This window comes from Oreochromis aureus, linkage group 4, assembly GCF_013358895.1.
Source record: "Oreochromis aureus strain Israel breed Guangdong linkage group 4, ZZ_aureus, whole genome shotgun sequence".
NCBI lineage: Eukaryota > Metazoa > Chordata > Actinopteri > Cichliformes > Cichlidae > Oreochromis > Oreochromis aureus.
Window position 1 is genome coordinate 3,127,377 of NC_052945.1, and position 20,902 is coordinate 3,148,278.

A 20,902-nucleotide genomic window follows, 5' to 3' on the forward strand; every position below is an offset into this window, starting at 1 on the left:
GTGCAGAGATGAGTGGGAGTGAAGAGGACAAAACAGTCTGTGTGTGGATCTGTGAGAGTAAATAAACACCTCAGGGACACAGACGTACGTGTGTGTGTGTGTGTGTGTGTGTGTGTGTGTGTGTGTGTGTGTGTGTGTGTGTGTGTGTGTGTGTGTGTGTGTGTGTGTAACTGATGTTATGAGCTTTCCTTCTTCTCCACATTTAAAGTCCAGAGCGAATGAATGAACCGTGCAGGAGCAGCAGCGTCTGTGAAGTTAAAGTGTAAAAAACTGCAGATTTTCTAAAATCCTGTAACTGTAAAAGAATCATTATTTGCATCAGTGGCACGCGGCATTGTTCAGAATGCGAATGTATTTTAAACCTTACTTCTCCGTGACAACTTTTCATATCAGAGACAAATAGGAAATAAAATGCTCAGCCTGAGGTCTTAAGTCTTCACTGATGACCACCAGTAACCCAACTGGTGGTGGTGGTGGTGGTGGTGGGTGGTGGGGGGTGGGGGATCCTTCAATTCTGCAGAAGCAGAAACGAGAAACTCATATTTATGCTCTTGCTGTAGCGCCCCCTTGTGTTTTTAATGTTATTTGGTCTTTTAGTTTTTATTGTGATAGGACGGTGGATCGAGGAGAGGAAAGCTACGACCAGGGGAACATTTTTAAACATCACAGCACCTAAAAAATATTATTCATGTTTAATACATAATATATATGAATATGGTTTAATGTAACCGAGACTTAAACACTCATATCTCCTCAAGCATTACTTAAAATAAGTTATTTATGAGTTTATTTAGACACAAGCTTTTATTTATTTAGACACAAGCTTTTATTTATTTATTTATTTTTACTCAGTTTTAATTTTGAGCTTTGCATCTTTCTTTGCATTATTTGATGTCAGAGGTCGCTCCTCTGTGACAAACTGGATATCTGGGGGCGGTGCTACAAACTTCAGCATACCCAGGATAACTTCCTTATCTGGCTTCACTTATCCTAACATCAGCAGTCAGTTTGAGCTCCATCTGGTGGCCGTTCAGCTGCCTTGCACGGTGTGAGCAGGAGTGTTGCAGATTCGGCGTCAGGAAGGTTGAATCTGTTAATCTGCTCTAAATTTTCTGTTAATACATCGACTCAAACTGAGCTCTGACAGCTCAGATCGCAGTAAGTACAAAACTAAGAAAGTCTCCCGTCCAGCACATCTAGTATTGAACAAACACATCCTGTCACGCCCCGAAGCTTAAGCTTGTTAAATTCCTCCCTCACATTCTGAAAGGATCGGTTTGTTCCAGCTCTTCATTAAATCTACAGGATGTTTACACTGAGACCAACACTGGAACAGAAGCTGCTGATGGAGCAGCACCTTTTCTGTTTAACAGGAATGCACATTTTATTAGACTCAATCTTTTCATCAAAGATTTTATGCATTTGTATTTTTGTGTTTTAGATCAATCCCAACATTCAGTCTAAATTATTTGTTGTCTTTGAAAACTTTGGGATTTGCACTAAAATTTCTCTTTGCTCTGGTTTTTCACTTTCTTTTTGCCTGATTAAATTTAGCGACCACCTGTTGCTATCGATACATGTGTATTTGCCAGCTGGTCTGTTGTTGCTGGGTGTAACTGGTTGCAAAGACAACCTCAGCAGTAGTTTGCATGGAAACACTCTCCAGCGGACTGTCAATGAACACGTTTCCAAAGACGCAGCTTTTATTTTGAAGGCGACAGTTTCCATTTCCAGCTTGCATCAGGTTTTTTTTAGTCTCATTAACATTGTGAATGTAGTTTGTGTCACTGGAATCAGTTTGTAGTGCTTGGGTCTTGGGGTAAAGTCTGATTCCCACTTTGGTCTTGAAACTTACCTGAACTTGCTCACCTGTCTTCTCCGAGTCAGTATTTCCCTGTTAAGGATTCTTTCAAGCAGTCTTACCTTCTTGCCTCACCTGCCTACGGACCCTCCTTACGACCTTCGAACCCTTCCTGGAGAACAAACCAGCGCCCTTCTCTGAGATTACACTCAGGATTCTTTTGAACTGTCTTCGAAGCAACTCTCTGTGAATCATCCAAACACCATCTGAACTGGGTCCTGCTTAAGTGTCCAGATGCCTGGCCTGGCCTCCACGGCTTTCCAGGAAAGCTGGTGTCTTCCATGAAAACTGTGGGTAACCACGGCAACCTACTAGGAACCGAAACAACCGCGAGGAGGTTTTTGGATCGGCACCATGCACCGACCGGTCTGTAGGCCGGTGTGACTGAGTCGCTGGGCGCTAAAACTTCTTGGTTAGGTTGAGAAATGTCAGTTGAGCCGATTGGATTCAAACTGAGTTGAAGACCGCTGATAATTTGTATTTGCACTTTTTAAAAATGTTTACAGCACCTGTCATTCTTGCTAGTCCTGATGGCTGAACTGAGCGTGTGCCGACTTTAATCAAACCATGTAAACAATCCACATTAATAAGCAGATATTATACATGCGCTGCGGAGGCTGAATAATGATGAAAGCAACTCCAAACACCAGCTGTTTAATTATCAGCTGATAAAGATTCAACATCATACCCGCCTCCTCATTTAACCTCCCGCGCTGATGCGTAACAACCAAAGAGCGTGTTACCTGAGATCAGGTACGCAAACACCTGTGACACAGTGCGGAGCTTTGGGAAGCCGTAGAGTTTGAATTAGTGTGTGTGTGTGTGTGTGTGTGTGTGTGTGTGTGTGTGTGTGTGTGTGTGTGTGTGTGTGTGTGTGTGTGTGTGTGTGTGTGTGTGTGTGTGTGTGTGTGTGTGTGTGTGTGTGTGTGTGTGTGTGTGTGTGTTTTCTGTCCCAGTGATGATGAACTCTACAGAAAAGCCCAGCAGCAGAAAATATGGTGGATTTCCTGCCAAGCCCAATGTTTTATTCAGCTGTTTCCTCAGTTCTGGAACAAATTCAGAATACTGGAGATGCTGGCTGTCTCGACTGTGATAAAACAAGTATACATAGTTGATTTGTCTGGACGACTTCTTTGGCGTGACGCAGCACGTGCTGATTTGCAGCTTGGCCTGGATGATGAAGTTGATGTTTGGACCAAAGGGTTGTGGATTTTTGCCTTTTTTCCTCACAGATTCGAGCTGCTGATTGGTGATGCATATAAAACTAATCTTGGCTTATTCTTGGCTCTCCCTGTGTTGTTAATGATGAAGAGGACTTAAACCTGTTAATGTGTGGTAGTACTGGGGGGCTGTGGATCATAAATTCATAAATCTAACTTGTTTTCCCACCCTGAAGGCTGCTGCAGTGATTCCAGACAGTTTAATGAAGAGGCTGGGATGAAGCTTTGCTGTGTGGCTGAGATGTGCTGCAGAACCTTTAGACTAGGTGCAATAACATCTGTGTCACTGGGTCATTATAACAAGCCTGCTCTGGTCCCTGAGAGGGAAAAGATTGCTGGACTTTATCAAAGTGTTTCTTGTTGTCTGCACGTGTCGCACATTAGCTCTTGCTAACACCAGGGTAATGCTAACCAAAGCAGGAGTAAAATTCATTTGTTCTGAAGTTGCTCAAGGTGCATTTTTTGGCGTGAGGTGTCTGCACCTCTACTGTGTGCACATTAACATGAGTCCAGCGGGAACCTCCAGGTGGATGAATGGGGTTAAATGTAGGACTGTCACACGGGAGACTGAGGTTAGTCCCGTACAAAGTCAAAAATCAGTAATGAGTCATTGTTTTTAGACCATCACAGCCGTACGGGGGTAATCTTTTAATTATGTAGCTATTTGGATTTTGTTAAGGCATAAATTTAGGAGCATGGCAGCTTTGGTTAGTGGGTGGATGGCGACACAGGCGGCTGTAGCTGCTAGCTGTCTGCTCGGCTTCACCTCAGCTAACTGGAGTCCCTGAACTGGACCTCTGGACTGTGTTTGTGCTGTCCAAGAAGTCTGAGCTCCAGTTTGATGAGTGAAATTGTAGGATTTTAGGAACTGATGTGGCTCCAAATTAGAGCCAAAAACAAGTTGAATGACATCATAAAAGATGTCTGTAAATTAGAAAAGGACAAAATTATTTCCCGGTCTGCAGACAGACTGTGTTCACTGTGCTGTTAACGGGATTTTTTCTGAGTTTTTGTTTTAAAAAAATCAAACATCTGTTTGAGTATAACTCACTATGAATTGCCTGTCAGTAACTGGTCATTTCTCCTTTCAGTGTGATTGGTCTGCGAGCTAAAGGCCTGTATCTTTATTACAGTGTGGTTCACCCCGCAGTGCTGGATAAAAAGGCATTCTGGCATCGCTGAGCGGAGAGTTATGATAATTAAATTTTACAGTGTGACTCCCTCGCTCAGCCATCGATTCATTTTTCTTCTCTGACTTCGCTCTGCTGCTCTCGCTCTGTTTGTTTTTACAGAAATAAAACATGTTATTAGCGTCACCTTTGAGGATTACGAATGAGATCATCCTGAGGAGGTGATGGAGACACTGAGAGCATCACTAATTAACATTGATTAACCTCCAAAGATGTTAGGACTTAATTAAAATGACATGTAATTATCATTATACATAATTACCGTGTGAATATGACACTGTCAGTCACAGATTTAAGCAGACTCTCGGTCACCTTTGTTTGCAGTAATATTCTCTGTAATATTTTTACATCACTTTTATCAGTTTTGTTCTCTGTGTTACTGCTTGTGTTGCTCACTGAAAGCTCACGAAGTCAACAGAGAAGCGCCAAAAGCTGCAGTACCTCTAGTGTCCAGCAGAGGTCAGTCCCCATAGACTCCCATGTTCAAATGTCCAATTTCACAGCAGAAATAAACATGTTTACAGCCTGATACAGAAACAGTTTTGGTCTCTACAGATAATTCCTCCATTTATAGCAGCTGTACGAGGGTGAATTCCTCTGTATAAAGTTTGCATTATAATGGGTGTGGTCTTTTTGACTGACAGGTGGATGGTGACACAGGCAGCTGGAGCTGCTAGCTGTCTGATAGGCTTCACCTCAGCTAACTCAAGTGTTTGCTTTAGTTCTGTTGGAGCTTCCTGTTTGGGATTGAAGTTCTGGTTGCCTGTCTACAGTTTATGGATCCTGCTTTTAAGCTACTAGAGTCTGAGATATAATATAATTCTACAAATGTTTTTTTGAGTTGTGCAACTGCCTGATGAAGCTGCACACAACAGACGAGAGGAAACAGCCAAAACTTAAACAAACCCGTCCGCACAGCTGAGAGAAACGTACCAGCTTACAGGTCGTGTGTGTGACACACACACACACACACACAACACACACACACACACACCTACACACGCACACACCTACACACGCACACACACACACACACACACACACCCGTGAACAAATTCATTATGAAACCATTAAAAAGGGCTTTTAAGACACAAACCGATCAAAACATATAATATTGGAGCCAAATTTACAGACCGTACAGCACAGTCAGTACCCCTGTGCAGCCATGAACTTTTAAACCTTCTTTGACTATGACTTGATATCTGAATCCAGACATGCTTGATTCCACCCAGGCAATAAGAGGTTAAGTGAAAGCATGCAGCCATGGCGTCGTGAAAGCTTCAGCGAGGCTTATTCACTTCATTACATCACTTCAATCTGGCACGACTGGCAAACAGACTCGTAAGGAGCTCATCTCGCAGTGACAGCAGTAATGAGAACAGAGTCGGCCGCTCCAAAAAGAGGCTTTAATTTGCAAAAAAGTTCAATTTACATCGACGTGACCTTTCTGTGAAGTCCTCACCGCCACTGTTTGAGCCTTTTAGCAGCCTGTTTCATGTCTTTTATCTCTTTTTATTATATTGTAGTAAGAAGAACCTGTTTCTGCAGCGCCCACACTGCTGTGTGGATGCAGGCGTCTACAGTGTGTTTACATGTAAAATAAATGGCTCATTATGGAGATCTAAGCTTTGTATCATCAAAATGTATCCTCTAACTTATTTATTAGAACAGATGTAAATTTTGACAGTGATGGTTCATGATCTGTGTGCAGAGATCCAGAGGGTAAGTACAAGCCGGGTGCCACCGATTGAATGCACAGAATGCAGTGGTTTGGAGCATTCAGGATTATGAACATCTCAACAAATTCACCCCAAGGTCAGACTGCACAATACTCAGAGAAACTGCAAACAAACCCAAGAGCTCCATCAAAGACTCTACAGGCCAGGTTAAAGGTTAAAGTTCAGGACAGGACAGTTAGAAAAAGACTGAACAAGTATGGCTGTGTGGAGGGCTGCAGGAGAAAACGTCTTCTCTCTAAAAAGAACCTGGCAGCAGCATCTGAGCTAACAACAGGACTTCAGGACCAATGAGGCCAAAGTTCAAACCCAGCATGTCACCACGGCAGTGGACCGATCAGGATTTGGACACCTTGCAGTCACTGAGTGGACTGTGAACTCACCAAAGTGTTCTAGAGCCAAGTGTGAGGTCATCTGTCCCACAGCTAAAGCAAACTGGGTCATCAACAGGACGACGATCCCGAGCACAGCAGCACATCTCCGAGTTAAAAAAGAAGGAGCTGCAGTGATCCAGACCTCAGCCTGACTGAGAGGCTGTGGTGAGACCTTCAGAGAGCTGTGCAAAAATGAATGTTGCAAACATCAATGATCTGAGCGATGCTTTAAAGAAGAGTGGGCCAAAAATCCTCCACAGTGATGTGACAGACTGATGAAGTCACACAGGAAACCATCCCTGCTAAAGGAGGTTGCATTTGAAAATGATCAGAGACGTTATCAAAGATGCACAGCAGAAGTTTGTGCAGACATATTTACTCATTATTGTAGCGACAATGAAGGTGAAAGTACTGTTCTAGCCTTCCAGTACCCACAACGTGAATCAGACTTTTTGTTGTGCTCTGGTGGGCGGAGCTGGAGATGCCGATTGGGTTGTTGCCGTGGATGGAGCCTTCAGTGAAGCTGTGTGACTGTGACGTAGAAGTAGAACCTGTGGAGGAAAAAGTCTTTAAAATGTTGCTTTGGGGCAAATCCACCAAACCTTTGGAGCTGATCTGACTGATGATCTTTTCATATCTGTGAGCACAAAAATTATTCAGTTACAGGTGAGACGGCTCAGGATGGCTGCTGAGGACTCTGGCATGGAGCAATGTGTGAAATATTGATGTTCTGTCAGATGCTGCAGGCGTCTCACCATCGCAGACAGAGTGTGCTGAGTCTTGGGTTCATTTGCGTAACCTTGTGTTTTCCTTTTGCTCTCCTGATTTCGGTCCTCACAGTTAGTTAATTAGGTTTAGGATACAGTTGTAGTTTTGGTTCAAAGCAGCGTCCTTTGCTTCATGGTTTCATGAAGCTTGCTCACCAGTCAACACAGAGAGACAGCTAGTCACACTCACACCCGATGGGTACTTTAGAGTCACCAGTCAACCTAAACCCAGTAACTGCATGTCTTTGGACTGGGAGGACGTCGGAGTACTCGGGGAGAATCCATGGAAACACTGGAACAAGTGAACAAGGCCACATGGTGGATGTTCTTGCTGTGAGGCAACAGAGTTAACCAACATGCTGCGACTCCTCGGGCTTCCACTGGTCCGTAGCCTCGCTCTGTGGGCTCAGTAAACACTTTCCTGATGGGTTTATGGTCTCAGTCGCTGGTTTGAAGTCTTATTGAATAAAACGTGGGGTTAATTTAGAAATTTATGATCCAATTAGAGTAAAAACAATCGCAGATAAAGGGGGACGTACTTTAACGCCGTGCAAGTCATAATCCTGTGACTGTGCAGCGTTCCTCAGTTTCTCAGTCACGTCCAGTTTTGAACTGCGGTGTTGGATCAGCACAGAAATGAGACTGGAGCCTTTATGTTCTTTAAGTTCGTTCTCAATCTGACGTTTTATACCGTCGGTTGTAAATGTAGAAGTAATGGCACGTTAGGTGTTGTTTCACAAAAGCATTCATACTCATTACAGCTACAATTAACCCCCAAATGACATCGGATCATTGATTAAACAGTCTGCAGAGCTGCCGGCTGCAGGGAGGGAGAAGAATGAAAGAGTGGTGCAAAAGTGAGAGCCGGGACTGTGAACCAAAATTACAAGAGAAGACACCTGAAGCTTCTTTAAATGGATCCGTTTCATTACAGCCTGATAGACTGCGAGCGTGATTTTTCTTTTTTTTTTTTTTTTTTTTTTTTTTTTTGATAATTGACATTTTAGAGCAGCGCGGTCTTCTGTGTGCGGCAGGAAGGCGTAGGAATACTGATTGTGCTGTTAGTCCTGTCATCAGGTCACAGACGAGCCCGCTCACTCTTTAATTACATTTTAGATTCATGTCCTAATCAGACGCTGAGACGCTCACCTTTTGGCTGCATCACAGCTTCACTTCAGCTCACCAAGGTGTGAGCACATTCACATTTAACCTTGGAAAGATGAAATATAACCATCCTCTTCAGATTTTGTCAAACAGGCGTCCTGCATCGCTAAGAGGAAACGATCAAATAGCTGATTTTAGCTACAGTCATACATTTAATCTTATTTCAGTTTAGTTCCCGTCAGGAAGCCGGGGGAGAACAGAGGAAGGAAGGATACAAGCACCAGGTGGAGAACAGGTAACAGGCAGGAAGGAGTGGGTTAAGGGTCATTATTCGGCTCATTTCCAGCAGCGTTTTTACTCTGTTATAGGAGAAGCGGAAATGGCCCATCAGTCATGAGATGGGCTTGACAGGGGTAAGTGTTTTGTGGTTAAGAGGTGACCCAATTGCCAAAGAACACCTGAAATTTGGTCCATGTGAGCTGAAGTTATGGCTAAATTTAGTCAGCCAGACCGACCCTGAATCAAAGCTGTCAGCCAAGTCTGAGTGCGGCCCACATTTAGGCCAAACACCCATTGCTCTCTGGGTTAGAAAAACTGCCCACAGGTGATACAACAGTAGATTAACAGGAATCATGGGAGCTGTAACTGTAGAATAAAAGTGCAAATTAGACATAAAAGCTATTTTTCTGAATGCACTGTTGAGCTAATGGGACTTCCAGAATCTCAGAGTTTCTGCAGGACTGACGTTGAGTTTCTGTCCTTTTTCTTTCACCACAGGAAACTCAAATCGTCCTCAGCATCAGTGTGACAAACAGAGTGTGTCTTCATCTGTTGTTCAGCGAGTATGGCTCTGTGCGTGTGTGGGCGTCGGTGTTTGGGCTGGTTATAGATGGGCCTGCCTGCTGCCTGTGACACTGCCTGGGCTGAATTATAGCTCGTGTTGTGGCTGCTGATCTGTGACCTGCAGGGTCCCACGAGCTCTGATGAACTCACCGAGGCCCGAGTGTGCCAGGAAGAAATATAATGAAGCCAAGAGGACACCCGAAACTCAAACTAGAACAGTCTGAGAAAGAGTCACACTTTTTCTTTTTTACACATTCAGTGTCGCCCCATATCACAAAGTTATGAAGAGGTTAGCAGCCATGAGCCAGAAAATAGCCAGTTTAATCACGTGACAAACTTGTAACTGACAATTATTTAGCCAATGAGCATACCCGCTCCTTTCTGACTCTCAATAATCCCAGAACATCCCATGGAGCCCACCCTGTCTGAAACCCTCACTCTGATCAAAATACAAGAGAAAGCGATGCACTTCCTTAAAAACTGTACTCAAAAACACATAAACTAAAAATGCTGTTGGCTATAAGTTGCTAATGCTACCCAGTCATATGCAAAGTGTTAAGGCCAATGTGTGACCCACCTGCCACTGAGACAAACTTCAATACAAGAGCAGTAAATCTAGGTCAGAGTAATGACTAATATCACAAACTAACCACCTGCTATTACCAGTTTTAATTCGTGATAAGAAGCATTGAGTCTTTTACAGCCATGGAGGAATTTTGGCCCAATCAACTTTGCAGAATTGTTATAATTCAGCCTTAAGGTCATGTCACAGCATCTCAATCAGATTCAGGTCAGGACTTTGACTAGGCCGCTCCAAAGTCTTCATTTTGCTTTTTGTAAGCCGCTCAGAGGTGGACTTGCTGGTGTATTATGGTTTGGTGTAATGGGAGACACACCTTCCAAAAACTTCATAACGTCAGTCCACAGAATATTTTCCCAAAAGTCTTGAGGATCATCCAGATATTTTCTGCCAAAACTAAGACGAGCCTTTATGGTCCGTTTGCTCAGCATTGGTTTTCTGCTTCAACTCTGCCATGCAGGCCATTTTTGCCCAGTCTCGTTCTTTTGGTGGAGTCATGAACTCTGACCTGTAGTTCTTTGGATGAGGTTCTGGGGTCTTTTGTCACCTCTTGGATGAGTCGTCGCTGCGCTCTTGGGGTAATTTTCTTCAGCGGGCCAATCCTGGGAAGGTTCACCACGGTTCCATGTTCTTGCCATTTGTGGACATTGGCTCTCCCCACAGTTTGCTGGAGTCCCTCTGCTTTAGAAATGGCTTTATAACCTTTTCCAGACTGAGAGATCTCAGTTACTTTGTTTCTGATTTGTTCCTGAATTTCCTTGGATCCCAGCATGATGTCTGGCTTTTGAGGATCTTTTGGTCTGCTCCACTTCGTCAGGCGGCTCCTATTTAAGTGATTTCTTGATTGCGGACAGGTATGACAGTAATCAGGCCTGGGTGTGGTTAGAAACACTGAACTCAGCTTTCCAAAGATGTGATACACCACAGCTAATTTATGTTATGACGGGGTCGGTGACAATCACTTTTTCACACAGGGTCATGTAGGTTTGGATTATTTTCCTCTTAATAATAAACACCATAATTTAGAAGCTGCATTTTGTGTTTACGTTTGTTTTCTTTGTCTGATATTTGAATTTCTTTGATGATCTGCAACTTAAATGTGACAAATATGCATTCAAAAAACCCATGACGTAATTTGTATGCAACACAAACCCAACAATGGAGGACATCCAGGCGATGTTTTGTCAGACTGCTGAAGAGATCAGGTGTCTTGGCTACAGCTTGGTGTCCCCCTAGAAAAGGTGGAGGAGGTGACTGTGGAGAGGGAGCTCTGGGTGGATGTCTCTGCCCTCGTGACCATGACCCAGATCTTTGTCGGAAAATGGATGAACTGATCGTTCTAATCATTTAACTGAGTTCTCTGGTTTGGGGTTTTCATCCTGACTCCAGCTCTGTGCTATAAACATCTTTGTTTAATGCGATGGAACAAAAGCAAATGAATGTCACTAATACAGCTTTTATAACAACGTAATAACGCCTGGCAGTGTGTAGCTTAACATCAGAAGAGGATCATCTTCAGGAGTCACTGTGTCTTTATTTGAGCCTGACGTGGTTTCAGCTCGTATCAGTCCGCCGCACTAACGTTCATTTTATCCTTTTCTCTCCTCCCTGTGCATTCATTTCCATCCTTGTCTCCTGCCCACTAATCGCCTCATCCTCTGCACCTGCTCCCCCCTCCCTTTATTCCCAACTCGATTCACCTTGTTTCCTCCACCTCTTCTTCCCTCTTTACATCTACATTTCCCTCTCTCCTTCCTCTCCCTTTCTCTCTCCTCTCAGGTGAGAAGTGTCGGAGCTTCATTGATTTGGCCCCGGCGTCGGAGAGAGGTGAGTGATGATGGTCATTAGGCAGCTTCGCCACTCCCTGCCGCTCCCCACCTGTTCACCGGGCCAAGGGAAAAACCAGGGAAAAAAATCAAACACACACACACACACACACACACACACACACACACACACACACACACACACACACACACACACACACACACACACACACACACACACACACACAATCTTTCTTTTTTAGACTCTTTCACTGTTTCAGAGGGTTTTCACCTGTGGTGCACTAAGAAAAATGTGATCCATGTGAGTTTTTTATTACCTCTCACCTCCTGGATCACTGTAGCGCTGTGTCCTTGTGTGTTATGAGTTCACATCTAAAATGACAAAACATGCTTTCAGTATCTTTTCATGTGAGACAACAAGCGTGTTTGTGTGGGACACGTTACCAATGCTGCGCGGTCATTTTGACATATCAAACTCACAGTGAACAGTGGAGGTTACAGGTTTGGTGTTTTAGCGTGTGATTTTAATCTGAAGGAAACTTTTCCAACTCTCTGAAGATAAAAGCTGAAGTTTGTTCCTTCTTCCTGCATATATTCTTTATTCCCTTTTTCTATCCCTGAAACTGTTAAACTGCCATCTCCTACTTCTAATTATCTCTAGAGGTCAGCTGGATCTGACAAAACTCAGTTTCTCAGTATTTCTGCTCACTTTACTTTCTTTGTGCTATCTTCCATCGTATCCATCTGGAATCTGCTCAACACTTCATGGTGATCTGCAAAAGATGGGTTAACTTCTACTTTACTGCTTCCTTCACATCCATCAGGAAATAAAACTCACTGTAGGAAAGTGAAATTCCTTTGAAGCCGATCAAAATGTGGGACATTGGCTGAATACATCAGACAAGGAGACTGAATGAAAATGCAGAGTCCCACATAAACTGTGACATCTGCTCAGCCAGACTGCAGGGCTGCAACTGCCTTTCCAAAGCTCGTTCTACTGCAGGAAGTATGCGGAGATTTGGGACATACTACCTTAAATAAAGTCATGTGAACTAACCTTTGACCCCATTACTGTAATTACATCTGGTGCTGAAGTTTGCGGTACCATGCAGTTTTGCAAGTAAAATTGATGCAATCTTCCATTCGAATCATTGCCGGTGTCATTGTAGAGGAAAGAGTGTGTATTTATTTATATGTTCAGTTTACCAAACGTAGCAGGAGATGACATTTAAATCTATGGACTGTATATAAAAGTTGGACTTTAGTTCTTGGATATTTTTAAACTTCATCTTTCACGTTTTCCCCGACCAATTTACTATTTTTCTGTTATTTAAATACAGAAGTGCTGTATTTGGACCAGAGGGTGGCTAAGCTAATGTTAGCTGTCGTGACTAACGTGAGATCCTTGGATGTATGGGTGCAGCACATAGACACAGATACCTGCTACCTGGTGCTAATCAACATCCAGTCAAATTCATAAAATTTTACTCACCAAAACTGAGGCTCAGACTTCTTGGACAGTCTGTTAGTGCTGTCACTTAACAGCGGCCATATTATTGGACAGATTATGTCATTAAAAATGCTCCAAAATGCTCCAACAGCACAAACGCGGTCCAGAGGTCCAGCTCAGGGCCTCGCCAAGCGGCCACGCCCTAAAAAAAAAAAAGGAACGAAATTTAAGAAATTAACCATCCATCCATCCATCCATCCATAGCAGACTGCAAACTGTGGAGGCTGATTCACTGCTGGAGCCTCTAGTGGACATTAAAGGAACTGCAGTGTTTGGTAGTTCCTCCTAGTGACAGTGACCCGCAAAATTAAAGTTAAAGGCTCTTTTCTCCATATATTTAGATAAGAGCTTCTAAATAACTCAAAATGCAGCCATGATGCGATACCAAGAGGCTTCTAGAGGCACTTTAGTTAAACCAGAAATACCAGCACCATTACACTACTAATTAGTTAGAAACTGGGACCAGTGTAAGACCAGTTCCCCTGAAAAACGCAATGAAAAGTTTGCTGTCACAGCTGGAAATGAGATATAATGGCGCACATCTGTAGATAGTTTATATCTAAGGAAAGTCATAGTTTGAACTTGGTTGTCAATAAAAAGGAAAAAAAAAGAAAGAAAGAAATGGGACATTGGAATACATCTCTAAACTGGGTCTCCGGAAAAGTGATTTTAAGACTCTGAGATTCATTCGAAGCATCCTGAGGCCGTCATCATTATTATATTGACAAAGGAGGAGGAAGAGGCAAAGTGACACGTATTAATTGATATGAAACAGGCTGAGTCTTTTCCTGTGTGGTGTCACTGGTGATTTATGGAAGTTATTGGAGCCTGTCGCCTAACAAAGATGAGGATGTGGCCGTATGTTCACATCAAAATTTTAAGCAGATTTTAAGCAACATTTCCAAAGTTTGCTTTAGCCGACTGTAACCTGACCAGAACATGAAAGGCTCACCTCATGAGAAGGTCCTCTTGTATAACATTAAACTCTTTTTAAACCCAAATGAAGTGCAGAATATATTAAGAAGAGGATGCTGAATAATGAGGGAATATTGCAGCTCATCAAGATTCCTCCTAACTGCAGATAAGAGCAGATTATTTCATAGTGTTTATATCCTGCAGCGAATGAAAGGAATATTTGAGCATCCAGAAGAAAGGGAATATTTTGGTGCATGTGGGGCGTTGCCTCTAATTCTCTGCTTCATGCAGAGCAGGTAGTTAATAATGAAAGTTCTCCGATGGTTTCATCTGTTAATGCCATCTGGAAGAAGAGCAGGAGTGTTGCGTGGAGCAGAGGTGGATGATATGATGTATTGAGCGGGGTGACCTTGCTTCTCACACAAGGATACGATATGTTAATCTGCCTTCCTTTGGGCCCAACATGCCTGCTGCTGGGTTTTATAACACGCAGCTGCTCCTCAGTCAGATCCAAGTCTGCTCTTAATGAAAAGTGAAACAAAAAAAACCTCTTAATTTGATTAGACGGAAAGAGTCAGTGAGCGCGAATTGAAGCCAGGATTCAAGTCCCGCCCACTCCAGCAGAACCAGAACCACTTGAGAGATGACACGACAAACCACCAAACGCCATTTATTTTTCTTTACATGTCTGTGCGTCATTAAGCTCAAACATACAGATGATGCACAAACATGATGCACAAACATGTAGCTTCCTATCAGTGGTGACTGCATGGGTGCTGTAAATTAATATAAACTCGAATGATGAGAACTGTGATTGGTATTCAGACATGCGTACCACAGGAAAGGATTACAGCAGGGGTGTCAAACATGAGGCCCAGGGTCCAGAATCGACCCAGCAAAGACTCCAGTTCAGCCTCACTGGACATCAAAAGGAGGAAGGAATCAATTTTGGACTGTATCTGTATTTTCATGCTACACAAAAGTAATTAGATTATAGATAAAACGTTTTTTTCACTATCTGCTATAGAAATGTTTTATATTGAAATATCTGAAAGATCAAATGTGTAGTTAAACTTCTTTAAACTGCTGCATCTGATCCACGATGTAAGATGGGTCTGACATCCTGGAGTTTAAAGTGGTGTACCCCAGGGTTCAGCTGTTGGGCCACTTCTGTTTATTTTCATATGCAAACGGTATTTGAACTTTTCATGAGATCCTTCGTGATCTGCTCTCGTCTTACTTGCCAAGTCACATTTGTCAGAAAGGTGTGGGAAGTTATCGTCTTTGGTCCCAAGACTTATTTCGTGCCAAAGTTTGCACTAAATTCCAAAAAATGTAAATTTGCAGTTTTAGCTGCTGCTTCTTTTTGCGTCTCTGAATCTGAACAGAAAGTTGAGCCCTGCTGCTTCTATCAGCAGTCGGTGATCAATAGGCACCAGTGACCCCGGTGCCAGTGGCAGCCACACAGTCCAGTGCCATAACACTACTTTCACCATGTCTCTGCTTCAGATCATGAGCTGTTTTTTCTCCTCCTCCGTTCTCTTGTTGTTCCATCATTCTGCTATAATTTCATCATAATTTCTTTATCTGTCCAAAGATTTTTTTTATTTTTACAGAACTCTGCAGACTCTTTAGATGTTTTCTGTCCTAATCTGTCCTCCCTGATCTTGAGTCTAATCAATGGTTTGCATGTTGTTGTAAAAGTTTTCTTTCCAGGATTGCTGAGCTGACTAATGCATTTTATTTTTATTTTTCAGAATTAACCAGTTTGTTGGTCACATCTAAATGTTTTCCTGCGTCTTTGAGAGGCTTATTTTGTTCTTTCAACTTACTGATGGAATTGTTTTCTTCCATCGACATCTCTTTGGACCTTGGATTCAGAGTTCCAGTGAACACTTGAAGCCAGCTCCAGATCTTTAATCTGCTTAATTTCTCATGGAATAATGAGGGAGCTGGCCTCGCCTGGCAGTGAAACTGCTTGTCCAATTACCTTTGGTCCTCTAAAAATGGGGACTTGTGTATAAAAACGGCTACAATGTCCAAACAGTTAATGGAGCACTTTGGGTAAATGTCTTAAATGAAAACTGAAAGTCTGCACTTAATCACATCTTGATGAGGCAAAATAGGGGAAAAATGTCATTTTCCAAAACTTTCCAAAACCCAGATAAATTTAATAAATGAACTTGATTTTTCAAGTGTCTGAAATATTAACTAATGTTGGAGGTAATATGATTAGATAACTGGTAATAATAATGTAGTTCCTCTAACGTCCACCAGAAGCTCCAAAAGTGAGTCAGTCTCCACCAATGGCAGAAACAGATATTACACCCTTGTACAAAAAACATGTTTGGTCATTACTGATAATTTTACCATTTGTGGAAACTCGGTGATTGAAGTAAGGGGCATGGCCCTAATGGCTGACAGCTGGATGGTGACACAGGTGGTTGTTGTTGTAGCTGGTGCTGGTACTGTGCTCACAGACCATCCAAGAAGTCTCCAGTTTCTAGGAATTTCAGGAATTCATTTGGAAGTTACTGAGCAGGCCTGTCCGTCTGTGTGATGCTCCCATACAGTCTATGGATAACTAAGCTAGTTAGCATTGGCCGAACACTTAGCACTCCACCCTCTCATTCTGTGTCAATGTTTCTTACGCATACACCATGTATATAGTTTCACTCACACATATGTATACATATAGATTGCTTTTTATTTTATTGTTATTACTATTTTTTTTCCCTCATTGTATATTGTTTCCTCTTCTTACTTTTGCACCTTTGTGGTCCAGCTACCCAATTTCGCTGTGCAAGAAACTGCACAATGACAATAAAAAGCTCTAAGTCTAAGTCATCCAAATTTGGTCACCTCCAGCTCCTAAAATGTAATAAAGCTGAAACCCAGTTTGATCCCAGGAGAAGACACAAATCCCTTTGGTGGGATGTTGAACACTCAAACCTACCTCCTGGTGGTGACTGCAGGTAAAACCATCTTATCCGGTATCGAGTTGCAGCAGCATTAATTCACCAGAATTTGCATTTGATGACATGAAAATGTTTTTAAAAAGTCTAAAACCCCAAAAATGGTGTCAGAAACGTATTAACCCAAGAAACTGTTGACTTCACACACCACTGGCAAACTGGAAAACACACACACACACACACACACACACACACACACACACACACACACACACACACACACACTTGCATGCACAGAGTAATTAAAGGTGTAATTATATCCATTACATGAGACTTGGTCTGATGAGCTGCTTCCTTCCTGTTATCAGGAAGTGTTGGTTTAGTCCTTCACAGCACATTTTATTTAGTGCCTTCAGTCTAATGAAGTCTGCTCAGTCTACTGGTGCATATTCAATAAGACAGAAACAGGGGAGAAAATTGTGTTTGGTCAATATTGTTGCACTCTGAATTTCCCTGCAGGCGGTTATACCTCTGGAATTTGTTTGTATCGACTGGGTGGAAATTACAGCGGCGGCTAATAAGAAATCAGAGAGCGTGGAGTCAAAAGATGCAATTCGTGCGACCTGCGGGATCACACCGGTTACAGGGTTTCGAGTCAGAGCAGTGTCTCTTGTCATCTTTCATCTCTTGCTGGGAATTTGATGTGATTAAATAAACGGAATGATGCAGGACGAGCTCGGACGCATCTGAATAAAATCTGCTCGTGTGGCTGATGAGAGAGAAAGTTTCCTAGCTGCTTCTTTGTGTCTGCGTTGGGCTGCCGCTGCACATGTGCTTTATTTTTCCTCCTCTCTCAGCACCTACACTTCACATTAGGAGAACCTCACATGAGTAGAAAACAGTTTGTGCACTGAACTGATAACTGACACAGGGCACGCTGGCCTTGCTCGTACTGGGAGATATTCATCCCGTTCTCATTTCCGGGGTGTCAGATTCTGCTGCTCCGTCAAACCTGCTCGTATCTCCACAAGCACACGGCGTCCTTCAGCATCTGTGCCCGACAGGTCTGCCAGCACCAGCTCGTTACGTATAAAGCACCAGTGCATTTAGGTTAAAGTTCTTTTTATTGATAATTATTTATATATTTTATTATAGTTTCAGGTAATAACATCCATTCATTCATCTACTTTCTTAACCTCTTTCCCAATTAAGAATCACAGTGAGAATATAATACTGAGCATCATGTGCATGAGCTCTGATGTGAGCAGCGAAATGATTCACTTTTGTACTATTTTTACACATTTCAGATGGATTCAATTCATCGCTGGTATTTTTTAAAACTTCGATGTTAAATATCTTTAGATGGTTTAATAAAGCTGGTGGTATTCTGGTTTCCTCTTCAATAGCAAATGTCATATGAGTCAGTCAGGTGCTCTTTTAGTAACCCCATTAGGTATTTTTATTCATGTGTTCATGCATCCCTCCACCTTTTCCACCTGTCTGTCCATCCTAGCCATCCATCCATCCTTTACCAATTATCAGGTCCCCATCGCAGCAGAGACGTCCTGGGTCTGACCCAGGATCTCCTCCCAGGAACACTTCACCTCGGAGGCATCCAGGAGGCATTTCAGTCAGATGCCCACACCACCTCCTTCCTTTTGATGTGGATTAATTTACTCTGAGATCATCCCAGATGACTGAGCTCCACACCTTATCTGTGTCACTGCTCGTGTGAACTGTGATCTCAACGCACCCGATAACTGCTGTTTACTTCTAAACAACAAAACTAAGTAAATTTGTTGTGCTGGAATGTGAACAGGTTTCTCCTGCTTATCTGACAGCAGTCTAAGCAGAGACACACAGACTCGTCCTCTTTATCTCCATGGTGCCAATATTCAAATGCTCTGTGGTGGCTAAAGTGTTGTTCCCTGACTTTAAACCAGTGCTACCACATGAAATACAAGGTCTGGCTTCTCCTTTGCAGCTGTTTGAAGTTAAAGATGTTCGTTAAGCTTTATTAAGGAGTCTGAAAAGTTTATTAGACCGTTTGGAAGAAATATGTCCACGTGGAGACGATGACATGGATGAAAGGTTAGCATCCTGATGCAGAGGAAACAATAGTTGGTGAAGCTCTTCTTAGCTTAAAAAGATCCATCACTGCTTTTGATTAAATTACACTTTTTGTTGCCTTTTTTAATCCTGACATTACCCGCCATGGCTTATGTAAAACACTGAATACAGAATTAAGGTTGCCACCTTGCTAGAGAAAAGAGGAAAGACAAAATTAGTGATCAATATTCCCAGTTTGGGGGTTTTGAAGCTCCGCACCAAAACTCACTGACATTCAAATTGAAAATTCAGCCTGGAGGTTGTAATTTTACCTCCTCTTCATCCCCAGCAGAGCAGAGCAGAGAGGAGCAGATAATCCTGTTTAATTCTGTGTCGTGAGGAGCTTTTTGCCTTTTTAGAAATAATACATGTGGAGAAAAGAAGTGTGGTAGTGAGAGTGGACCCCAAGGGCAGCTTCTGCTACAGGATGACATCTCTTCTATGCTTTAAAAATGTCGCACGGTACAGCGGGGTTGTAACAGTTGTTCATCATCCTTTATAATGTCTCTCTGAGCTCTGCTGGGGTTTTTCTCTATGACCAGAGGGCTCAAACACCTTCCTCTCCTCCTCTGGGATGATGAGAAACAAATAACCTCACCTTGTTTTGAGCTCTAAGTGCCGTGTCCTCACTACAGAGGAGAGATGTGTCATTATCCGAGAATTCATCAAAGTTTCATCACAGATTTGTGGCTTATTGGACAGCAGATGAATGAATGGCTGAAGTTGGAACAAATGGGAGGACACTCAAACGCCAAAGTTTCTCTCCAGCGTTTTGAGCCCTCGTAGCTTCAGAAGTACGGGAAGCATCCATGTGAGGTCTGTCTGACTGAGCGGTCTGTTGGTGTCTGTAGGCGTGCTGTGGTTGTCCGTGGTGTCCGAGGTGCTCTACATCCTGCTGCTGGTGGTCGGCTTCAGCCTCATGTGTCTCGAGCTTTTCCACTCCAGCAACGTCATCGACGGACTCAAACTCAACGCCTTCGCTGCCGTTTTCACCGTGCTGTCCGGTAAGATGCAAGTCCCCTTTCTTTCTTCTCTTTCTTTTTCTTGCCTTCCTTCTTTATGCTCTTTTCCTTGTTCTTTATCTCCTTTGTCACTTCCTTCTTTGTACTTCTCACCCACTATCATTCTTCTTCATTTTCAGAATTTCTTCTAATTTTTCTGTTCTTTTTCATACTTTTATCCTTCCCCTCTTCTGCAATCTTCTTATCTTCCTCCTTCCTCTATTCTAATTCTTCTTCTGCTTCCTCTTCCTGCTTTTCCTCTTTTCCCTCATCTAACTCTTTAGTTTTTCGTCTCTTAGTCCCTCTCCTCCTTTTTCCCTTTTTTCTTCCTTCCTTTTCTCCACTTCTTCTTTCTCCTCCTTCTTCCTACTTTTTTCTCTTCTTTTTATTCAATTCTTCTTCTCCCTCCCTTCCTCCTTCTTGTTAGCTAATCATCTTTTGGATAAGTTAATAAATAGTTTCTGTTTTGTTGGTCTTCCTGGCAAAAGATCATTTGTGTTCAGTGAAATTTAGCATCAGGAACAACCTTTAAACACCACTGGGCACCATTTAAACACCCACATATATTCTGAGTATTGCTGTGAGAATCAGCAGCAGAGCGGACAGAGCCTGAGGCAGATTTGTGAGGTCGTCCAGGGTCAGAGGTTATCCCATGGCAGCCTTGGATGTGGCGGTGCCAGGGATTTTTCTCCCAATTTACGTTAAACCTCTTACACAAGAAGTTGGCGACGTGTCCGTCACTCTGCTCGTCTGCTCCTCTCAGAGGACAGCGGCACATTTTACAGCATTTATGCAGCAAACCTCTGAAGCATGCTCCCTTAATCACTTCATATCACAAGTGACACTTCTGCTCTGAATTATGTAAAAACCTCATGCTCATTCTCCACCAGGAAAAGGTAATTGACATTTTGAAAACTATTACACAGCAGAGATAAAAATCCAGGCCTTCCCTCTGCTCACGTACTCCAAAAACCAGGCGTAGCCAGTGAG

General features: G+C 42.8%; 1 protein-coding gene across 1 annotated transcript in view; it reads left to right on the forward strand.

The window, feature by feature from the left end:
• The window catches only part of gsg1l (gsg1-like), a 32,403-nt gene that overhangs the window by 2,764 nt on the left and 8,737 nt on the right, over positions 1–20,902 (forward strand). The window contains exons 2-3 of the mRNA XM_031732236.2: positions 11,455–11,502; positions 19,763–19,915. Of these exons, the coding sequence (XP_031588096.1) occupies positions 11,455–11,502; positions 19,763–19,915 (201 nt within the window). The remainder of the gene's footprint in view (positions 1–11,454; positions 11,503–19,762; positions 19,916–20,902) is intronic.